Here is an 11171-nt window from a genome sequence, read left to right as displayed (position 1 = left end):
ATTTCTAAAGTATCTAAGAGTTCTGTCTAGAAATATCTAAAATATTTCATTTTATGATTTTTATTATTATTTTACATTATTATTGATATTAATATAATATTTAACTTATTATTATTATTATTGTTGTTGTTGTTGACCATATTTTACTTTTTATTAAATTCTAGCTGGAAAATGTCAGGATCATTTGTTGAAATTTATTTCACATGTTAAGTTTTTTAAAAATAAGTAAATTTTGAACCATTCAAAGAATTTCCAAATTGTGTCGTATGAGTGGAAACCTACGTTAAATTGAAGTAGATTTGCTTCACAGCCAGTCTGCCCATGCTACAGGTGAGCTAACGTATAAATATATATTTTATGTATTATTATTTTATTCATTTATTTATTCATTTTTGCTGCGCAGCATTTTCTAGTTAGATCTGGAATTATTTATACATTAATAGAGAAATTCTTCGTTATCATGAGCAGGATCGTCATTGTCGTTTATTATAAGTATAATCCCGATTTCAATTCTATCAGTTCAATTTTTTCAAAACAAAGCATAAAAGATTTGAAGCCCAAAATTTTTCTCTTTTTCTCTTTTTTTTTTTTTTTTTTTTACTTTACATCTTTATTGAGTATAATAGAAAAAAGATTTAACAGCATTTGTGATATGATTAGCATTTAATCTATAAAAAGCACATCTTCTCCACATAGAAATGACCATCAGAACAATAATAATCATTTGCTCTACAAACATAATAATAATAATAATAATAATAATAATAATAATAATAATAATAATAATAATATTAAAAAAACAATCCATAACATCAAATGAACACGATTTAAGAAGAAAATAAAAATGGGTTTTTTTGTTTTATACAACACTGAAGTCTCTAAAAGAGTGCACTTGAAAGGGCATTAAAATGTAAAAAATACAGCCGTAGTTTCAAGCAAAAAGCTTCATTCCTGCCAGGGAGTGAAAGGTCACGTGCCGAAAAAACGCTTCCTCGGATCTTCAGTGTGAAAAACGTGGGCATTAAAAATTCCGTCGCTTTTAATTTTACATTAAAGTACAGTTCAGGTGATTTTTTCTCATGGTAGCTGTTCCTGTGCTCATGATCTCTTGACTTATTCTCATCACTGACACTAGACAGAAGGAGCTGAAGGAGGCTCCCCGATCCAGCGAACATGTGGAGAATGGTCAGTAGAAGTCGCCGTGTTTAATAAAGTGACCCCTTCAATCACTAACCGGAACGGAGGGATGTCACTGGAACGCTTCGTAAACTGTGATCGAGTGTGAGGCAAGTGTTGCAATATAAAAATAGAAGATTGGCACATGTCTAGTGTAGCGCTGAAAAACGAACGAGTTGCATCTGTCGTGACCAGAATGGTGTGTGTGTGTGTGTGTGTGTGTGTGTGTGTGTCACAGCAGTGTGATTGATCAGGCGCTCGTGGTTACTAAAGCCGACATCAGCCACGGATTCTCAGGTTTCCATAGCTGGAAATGTGTGTTTGTGTGTGTGTGTGTGTGTGTGTGTGTGTGAGTGAGAAGCTTGGTGACGGAGCTGGTGTGTGTTCGGCCCTAAGGCACCGTTAGGATTCTGATTGTCTGATAAAATCACAATTGTATTGATGAGCAAAAGAAGTTTAAAATAAACAGCACTGCAGTGTCCAGGAGTCTGAGAGAGTGAAAATAAAATTGAGAAAGGTTTCAGTGTTGTGTGAGTGGTGTGTGTGTGTGAGTGGTGTGCGTGTGTGTGTGTGTGTGTGTGTGCGCGTGTGTGTGTGTGTGTGTGTGTGCACCTCAGCATTTATCGATATTTCGTATAAAGTAAAAGTTTGTGGTGAAGTAAGAAGGAGAGAGAAACTCAGCGCTAGGCGTGTGCTGATAAACCACCATGAGCTCTTCCATTTGAAATCACAATCACAATATCACAGTATGGGTGTAAAGCTGTGAGAACATCATCATGACTTCAGTGTGTGTGTGTGTGTGTGTGTGTGTGAGAGAGTTTCAGTGTGTGTGTGATAGTGCATGTGTTAGTGTGTTTGTGTGATAGTGAGTGAGTGTGATAGTGTGTATGTATGAGTGTGTGATAGTGTTTGTGTGTGTTTGAAAATGGGTGTGATAGTGTGTGTGTGATAGTGTTTGTGTGTGATAGTGTGATTGTGTATGTATGAGTGTGTGTGTGTGAGAGTGTTACTGTGTTTGTGTGATTGTGTGTGTGTGTTACTGTGTTTGTGTGATTGTGTATGTATGAGTGTGTGTGTGTGAGAGTGTTACTGTGTTTGTGTGATTGTGTATGTATGAGTGTGTGATAGTGAGTGTGTGTGAGTGTGTGTTACAGTATTTGTGTGATTGTGTATGTATGAGTGTGTGATAGTGAGTGTGTGTGTGTGTGTGTGTTGAATATTGTGATGGTGATTTATCAGCACATGTCTCCTGTATAAATCTATAGTTCTCAGACGGTGTGGAATTCTCGTGCTCTCACTCTTAAATAAAACATTTAGAGATTTAATAAATGTGATCTTTTTTTTACATTTTATCAGAATAACGAAAACTGATAAAGCGTCGATATTCGCCTCCATACGAATTCATCTCCTATTTTATTTTACAAACTTACATACAACAAAAATAAATAAATACTATTCATTCTTCTTATTCTTCTTATTAATTAGCGACTCCGTGTACACACACACACACACACACACACACACACACACACCAAGTTCCTTATAGAAAAAAAAACAACACATTAGGTCCAATTCATTAGCTGGTCATGTGACAAAATCAGGCCTTCTCATTGGACGCTGATAAAAAAAAAAATCTTATAGGGGGTAAAAAGTTTTGGTCCCAAATAGAATTCTTTTAAAATAAATAAATAAATTAAATAAATAAATAAACCGCCGGCCCTTATTCATGAAGCTTGGTGTAAAAGTGTTGGACTTTAAACGTTACATTAGAGAGGAAACAAGAAGTGCTGAAGACAGTGTACAGTCTAATCTAGTCCTGTTTATTATAATATGATAGATTAGAGTCTAATAAACTAGATTAGATTATGATTAGATTAAAATTAAACTAGAATTAGATTTTATTAGGATTAGAATTAGATTATATTGGGTTAGATTAGAATTAGATTAGATTTGGATTAGATTGGATTTAGATTAGAATTAGAATTAGATTGGATTCGATTAGATTAGAATCAGATTATATTTAGATTGGAATTAGATTAGAATTAGATTGGATTAAGATTAGATTTGAATTAGGTTGGATTTAGATTAGAATTAGATTGGAATTAGAATTAGATTGGATTCGATTAGAATCAGATTATATTTAGACTGGAATTAGATTGGATTTAGATTAGAATTAGATTGGATTAGATTGTACTTATATTGGATTAGATTAGATTTAGATGAAACACAGATGTTTTATAAACTCAGATGAGGGATTTTTCCCACACAGCTGAAATTATTAAAGAAAGAAAACAAAAATGTTTTCATTTTAAAGTAAAGAAAAATAAATAAAATAAAAATAAAAAATCTTCGGACATTTTTGGAAAATCCCAATAAAGATTTGTCTTGAAATCAGCGCAGCTTTGATCAATAAGGGCCTCGTTTATTTACCGGAAGAGCGATTTTTTTATTTTTATTTTTTACAAAATGCACCATAATTCTTATTGGCTTAAGTTAATGGCTTGAGAGGAAACTCGACATGAATCAGGAAACATTTTCTCTCTTCTTTAAACTCCATATTTTATATTTCATTTAATTTATTTATTTATTTATTCTTTTACAAAATCTTACGATAAATAAACAAAAATAATAATAATAATAATAATAATAATAATAATAATAATAATAATAATTAAAAAATCGACAGGTTTTTTTCTTTTACAACCCGTTTGACAGCAGTGGTGTTGATCGTAGACAGAAACGCAGCTCCTCGAACGCTAGAGTTTCTCATCAGAGCTGCAGATTGTACATCAGAAAGGAAAAGTTCTAACGGTGTGGGATTTTATGGGACCGGGGTGTCTGATTGTGTCTGACAGTGTCTGATTGTGTTGATCGGACGGTGCGGTATTGCTTCGACAGCACGGAATTCCTTCCAATTCGATCTCGCTTCTGTTTACAGTCAGGCTTTAAAATCCGAGCTAAAACTCCATACAAAAAATTTTGCAGTTCAAATTTTTATAGAATTTTTTATAACATTTAATACAAAAAAACTTTTTCTAGTAAAATTTTTTTAAACCTGACTGTAAACATATTTACAAAATCAGACATTATTTCAATTTTTTTTTTTTTTTATTTCCTGATTTGTTCACTAAAAGTATTTTAACATCTTTAGGACCTAGTTAAAAACCTTTAAAAATTAAAGAAAAAAAAAATCATTTTTGTAGAAACAATCTACATCTATTAATGTAGAAACGTGATTTACGACGTTAAACAAAGAAAATGTTTTTTTTTTTTAGTAAATGATAAAAGTTGCGTTTAAAAATCGTCCGGTTCAGAGACCGAACGTCTCGGTAAAAGCGAGTGTAGAAAGCTTAGGGAATAAATCACGCTCGTGAAAATGTCTCTCAGCCCTGAGGATCTTAAAGGCTCAGGTTACAAAAGGCTCAGATGTTTAGAATTGATTTTAAGGCGACAGACGTGCAGTGACGATGTTTTTCCTTCCAAAAGAGAACAAACTGTTCAGTAAAAACTTGTGCTGAGATCAGCAGAAAACTGTCTCAAAAGATAGGACAGGAAAAAAAATTAACCAGTAAGAAATTAAAAAATAAATACACTTTTTTTTTTAAAAAAAAAAAAAAGAGAGAGAGAGTTTTTTTGAGGCTGCTGCTCCTTCACATTTCCTAATTTCCGGAACTTTCCTGAAGTCCTTTGATCTCGGAAGCAAAATTTTCTTTTTCTTTGCTTCTTGACTCGATCCACTTGTAAGGCATTCGCAGACTAAGAGGCAAAATTATAATAAGCGACAAAAAAAAGGAATTTAAAAAACAAAACATAAAAACTAGCTCCATTTTAAAGATGGCTTCTTCGTGAGCGGTAGTGGGGACACCGTCTCCGTCCAGCGGCGACTCGCACTCCTCCTCACTTCCTGTCTGTTTTCCAAGTTCTCCTCAAAAGGCCTGTTTAAGGGCACGGGTAACCGCCAGGGCAGACACTAGGACCCAGAGACGGAGGACTCCTTCGCGCGTTGACCTCCTCACTGTCCGATGAACTCCCTCGGTAACAGAAAGTCGTAAAGCGTCGTTGCTAAGCGCCACCAAATGGGCTGTCGGTTTCTCCGATACTGCATGAATTGCAGAGAAGAGAGAAGAGAGGTAAATCAAATCAAATCGGAATAACGGCAATGTTTATTCATTTACTCTCCATTTTCTGTAAACAGAATAAATTCAACTCAGCAATGATTTCTGTGGCTCTCAGGAACTACCACTAGATAGCGCTGCTGCGCTGTTTATCCCCCTCAGCCCTGGACCGACAGCCAATCAGACGTCGGTGGCTGCAGGGGGGTGGGACATAGGTTTTAAAACTGTCCAATCAGGCGCAGGGTCATGTAGGGTTTTTGAGAGTAGAGTTTAGTGGAGCAGTGTGTTCCAGGCGGAGAGTGAGAGGCGGGGCTAAGTGTTGCAGTGTGTTGCATAAGCCGTGTCACATGAACACACACACACACACACACACACAACACTTTATCTCAAATATTTTTACACCACTAGAAATAATTTCAATGTTAACTCTATAACTATTAAGTTATATTTATAACTTATTATTATTATTATTAGTAGTAGTAGTAGTAGTAGTAGTATTATTACAAACATTAGACTTTGATCTTCAGAGGAACTTCCTGGTCACATGGTCAGAGTCACATTAGCCAACAGCAATCAGCCTATAGCAGTTAGCCTACAGTGGTCACGGTACCGGTGATGTCATGGGTGACTCATGGTTCTAAATTTAGCATGCAGTATAAAACACACTCTCACACACACTCACACACACACTCACACACACTCACACACACACTCTCTCACACACTCACACACACTCACACACACACTCACACACACTCACACACACTCACACACACACACACACACACTCTCTCACACACTCACACACACACTCACACACACACACTCACACACACTCACACACACTCACACACACTCACACACACTCACACACACTCACACACACACTCTCTCACACACTCACACACACTCTCACACACACTCTCACACACTCTCACACACTCTCACACACTCTCACACACTCTCACACACTCTCACACACACTCTCACACACACTCTCACACACACTCTCACACACACACTCTCACACACTCACTCTCACACACTCACACACACACTCACACACACACTCACACACACACTCACACACACACTCACACACACTCTCACACACACTCTCACACACACTCACACACACTCACACACACTCACACACACTCACACACACTCTCACACACACTCTCACACACACTCTCACACACACTCTCACACACTCTCACACACTCTCACACACTCTCACAGTCTCTCTCTCTCGCTTCACTTCTTCAGTCTGTTCCAGCAACCTGCTGTGTGCTGGGCGGTCTCTAATAATAATAATAATAATAATAATAATAATAATAATAATAATAAGGGCAAATAATGCATTTGAATATAAACTGTAGGACTAGGCAGTAATAAATATATATATATTATTTGATGTATTGAATCTGTCATTTATCTTCTCCATTTCAGACTTGTAATGTTTATTTTTTTCCGTCTCACTGTTTTCCTTGACGCTGTGATCTATAATTTCACATATTTCTATAAATCTGCAAATCAAGCAGCACTAGACGAGTATCTCAGAGTGTAATGGTGTACTCGAGTGGGCGGAGCTTTGGAACAAGGTGGCTTCCACGTGGAGGAAAGGTCCGAGCTCTTGAATGTTACACACCCGTATTTATTCTAGAGACTCTTTACGTGTACGCAGAGTAACCGCGTGAGGTCGGGTTGTGGGTGAACTCTGTGCTTCTCACCAGCTGCATGTGCTCCTGCTGGAAATGATCTCCGATCTCGCGCAGCTTCCGTCCGATCTGCACTTCCACGCTCGTCCTGTCCTCTTCTCTCTCCTCCCCTTTCCCTTCGTCCTGCTCGTCGTCTTCTCCCGACTGCTCCGACGCATTCGGAACCAGAGCCGTGAAGCCAGAGTCTCCTCCGGGGAAGAGGATTAAATCTGCACAAAAAAGTAAAATCATCATCATCATCATCATGTTTTATCGTATGCATCACGTTTTAGGATAAGACTCCGCGGCTGCATCCCAAATGTGTAAAAAGGTCTGCTACCCATCATGAGTATTTTTTATAAAAGATAAACAAGGGGGCGGGGCTTAAGGTTAAATCCTGATAATCTTTCTTTTCTCGTCTTCGGGCTAAGTAAAATAAACAGCTAAGCTGATCAGCTAGCTAAACTCAACGCCATGCTACTAGATTGCTTAGATCATCTTCTCATTATCTAAACAAGCTAGTCTGCTTACTGTGAAGAAGTGAATCGTCTGTGGATCCTGACGGCGTGGACAGAAGCCCCAGTTCCACGGCTCCGTGAAGGGAGCGGTGGACGGGACTGACCGCGCTGGGGACGGAGCCCGAGTTCCGGAAGCGAGGCGTGGTCTGAATCAGTGGCATGTTCTCTGGTCTGGAGTCTGCAATCTGCAGTGGGTTGGCTGGAAACGGTAAAGGTGTATCCTCCTCGTCATCCTCCATCAGCGGAAATCACCCTGGACGAGAAAAAAATAAAAAACAAAAACGTAACTATACGTGAAACGCGTTTTTATAAAACGTATACTGTCGTTCCAAAACTCTTCATAAAAATACGCAAAGAGTTTGTTATAACTAGAAATTATCATTAGATTATACATTTCTTTTATAAATCAGGAAGGGTGCCAATAATTCTGATATTTATATAACATTCTTTCCTCCAAAAAGTGATTAGCTGGACAGGTAGCACCGCCTAATTAGCACATCTAGCTAGTTAAATGAGAACAGAAACGGTTAGCTATGAATATTATCATGAACTATATCATTGTTCTGAAGGCCACTTACATGACAAAGACCTGCTAAGGAAACGTTTTAACAAAAAAAATAGTCGAATTTCATTCAGAAATCCATCCGAAATATCAGAGAGATATTTTTATGCTAAACTGGTGGCTAGCTAGCTACAAATCTCCCCTCAAGTTAGCATGTGGAAGTGTATGTTTATAGCAAAAAAAAAAGTTCACTCTTCCTGTCAGTGTTGGAAGATGTTTGGATCGTTCAGGTCAAACCGAGTGGATCATCATCTCTGGATGTTTTGACGGACACATTAGCGCTGCTCTGACATCAGCGAAACTGCCGACGCATCACAGTCAAATGAGGGAAAGTTCCAGCGTTTCGAGGAAAACAAAGCAGCCGATTCAAATCTGCTCTATTCATGAAAGAAGCGGCGCAAACGGGAACAGGAGGTACTGTGATCCTGACGCCGAATTACTGTAGTCTTTCTGGATTCGGATGGTGCTGTATCATGCTAACAGGACATGTTAACGAGTGCGCTAATTATCGCTATGTACAATCTGGTGCTAATAAGGGAAATAAATCGTGAAATAATAAAATAATAAAACACTGCGTTTCTGTAAAATTCCTGAACACTAACACCAGCTAGGAAGTTACACCCTGAACACCAACACCAAACATCTCCACACTGAACACCTTCATACTGAACACCAAACATCTCCACACTGAACACCTTCATACTGAACACCAAACATCTCCACACTGAACACCTTCATACTGAACACCAAACATCTCCACACTGAACACCTTCATACTGAACACCAAACATCTCCACACTGAACACCTTCATACTGAACACCAAACATCTCCACACTGAACACCTTCATACTGAACACCAAACATCTCCACACTGAACACCTTCATACTGAACACCAAACATCTCCACACTGAACACCTTCATACTGAACACCAAACATCTCCACACTGAACACCAAACATCTCCACACTGAACACCTTCATACTGAACACCAAACATCTCCACACTGAACACCTTCATACTGAACACCAAACATCTCCACACTGAACACCTTCATACTGAACACCAAACATCTCCACACTGAACACCTTCATACTGAACACCAAACATCTCCACACTGAACACCTTCATACTGAACACCAAACATCTCCACACTGAACACCAAACATCTCCACACTGAACACCTTCATACTGAACACCAAACATCTCCACACTGAACACCTTCATACTGAACACCAAACATCTCCACACTGAACACCTTCATACTGAACACCAAACATCTCCACACTGAACACCTTCATACTGAACACCAAACATCTCCACACTGAACACCAAACATCTCCACACTGAACACCTTCATACTGAACACCAAACATCTCCACACTGAACACCAAACATCTCCACACTGAACACCTTCATACTGAACACCAAACATCTCCACACTGAACACCTTCATACTGAACACCAAACATCTCCACACTGAACACCTTCATACTGAACACCAAACATCTCCACACTGAACACCTTCATACTGAACACCAAACATCTCCACACTGAACACCTTCATACTGAACACCAAACATCTCCACACTGAACACCTTCATACTGAACACCAAACATCTCCACACTGAACACCAAACATCTCCACACTGAACACCTTCATACTGAACACCAAACATCTCCACACTGAACACCTTCATACTGAACACCAAACATCTCCACACTGAACACCTTCATACTGAACACCAAACATCTCCACACTGAACACCTTCATACTGAACACCAAACATCTCCACACTGAACACCAAACATCTCCACACTGAACACCTTCATACTGAACACCACACCAATAAACTCAACACAAACACCTCCACACCAGTAAACTGGACACTGACCATCTCCTTACTGAATTCCTCACATACCTGCTCTAACACACCTGACCAGTTCATAAACATCCATTATTACACATTAATACACACCATCACACGTCATCATTCTCATTAGTTCAGATCCACGTGCGTTTAAAGCAGGAAACACTCGTGCACATGAGCTCCACTGCTCCAAAACACACACACACACACGCACACACTCAGTCTAATACACACTGAGCAGCTGTAGCAGGTGTGTGTTAGTGCGGGGAAATCACCAAACAAACTCCACATGACACAGTGAGGTGAAAACACAACACCATCATCATCATCATCATCTCACAGCCATGACATTCATCTTCATCTTCATCTGGAGATTCTACTGTACATCTGAAACCTCAGGTACATGCAACCTCACATGATTAATTTACTCCAAAACAAATCTGCATCCAACACATCCCATCCCCATCATCATCATCATCATCATCATCACTGTTGTTGTGCCAATTATGGTTTGCATCATCAAACAGCGACACATCATGACATCATTCTCATCATTATTAAAATGACGCATATTGACATGTGGCAATATCTTTTTCCAAACAAAACAACAACAAACCTCTATAAATATTTAACCTTAATCATTTGACTCTTAATCAATCTGAGAGGTTTGGATGTAAACAAGTCACAAATCTGCTCCGGCACGAGGACAGGAAGCCTGACACTTACCGCCACTTTTTTTCTTGTTTTTCTTTTGATATTGTGTTATTAAGTATCTGTGGGAAGATGAAGGTCAGAGCTTGTTGTTATGTCCAGTTTGAAGTGTAAATCCGAGTGCACTCTTCACGCTCGGACCTTCTTCCTCCTCCTCCTCCTCCTCCTCTCGCCGCTCTCCAACTTGTTTGTAAAGAAGCGCTTTTGAACAGAAGCTCGTGTTTTGCCTGGACACGAGTTCTGAAAGGACACGCCCACCGCTGACGTCACGCGATATGCTAATGTCTTGTTTAAAGGAGCTGCTCTGGTTTGTGCTTTGTTTTTCTTTTTCTTTTTTCTTTTTTTTTTTGCCCGGCCAAGACAAGACCACGCCTCTTTTCATGCTACGCTAAAGAGCAAAACATGCTAGTGGGTAAATTCCCTACTTCCGGGTCAGTGGTGACACGTGGTCAGGAGAACGAAGGCGCATGAAAGTGAGCGCGGCTCAGTGACCATTATAACTGACCCTCGGGAGTAAAA

The 11171-nt window shown here is 38.9% G+C and overlaps 1 protein-coding gene across 1 annotated transcript; it reads right to left on the bottom strand.

The window, feature by feature from the left end:
- Positions 1-1376: 1376 nt before the first annotated feature.
- Positions 1377-10889, bottom strand: bmf2 (BCL2 modifying factor 2). Its single transcript, XM_058393251.1, has 4 exons — positions 10668-10889; positions 7523-7762; positions 7025-7221; positions 1377-5275 (listed from the first exon to the last, which is right to left on the bottom strand). Exons 2-4 carry the CDS (start codon positions 7746-7748, stop codon positions 5189-5191), a joined length of 510 nt encoding a protein of 169 aa, XP_058249234.1. The 5' UTR covers positions 7749-7762; positions 10668-10889; the 3' UTR covers positions 1377-5188.
- Positions 10890-11171: the final 282 nt, after the last annotated feature.

This window comes from Hemibagrus wyckioides, linkage group LG06, assembly GCF_019097595.1.
Source record: "Hemibagrus wyckioides isolate EC202008001 linkage group LG06, SWU_Hwy_1.0, whole genome shotgun sequence".
Classification (NCBI taxonomy): domain Eukaryota; kingdom Metazoa; phylum Chordata; class Actinopteri; order Siluriformes; family Bagridae; genus Hemibagrus; species Hemibagrus wyckioides.
The sequence above is the reverse complement of the archived record's forward strand: the minus strand, read 5'-3'. Positions and strand labels throughout refer to the sequence as shown.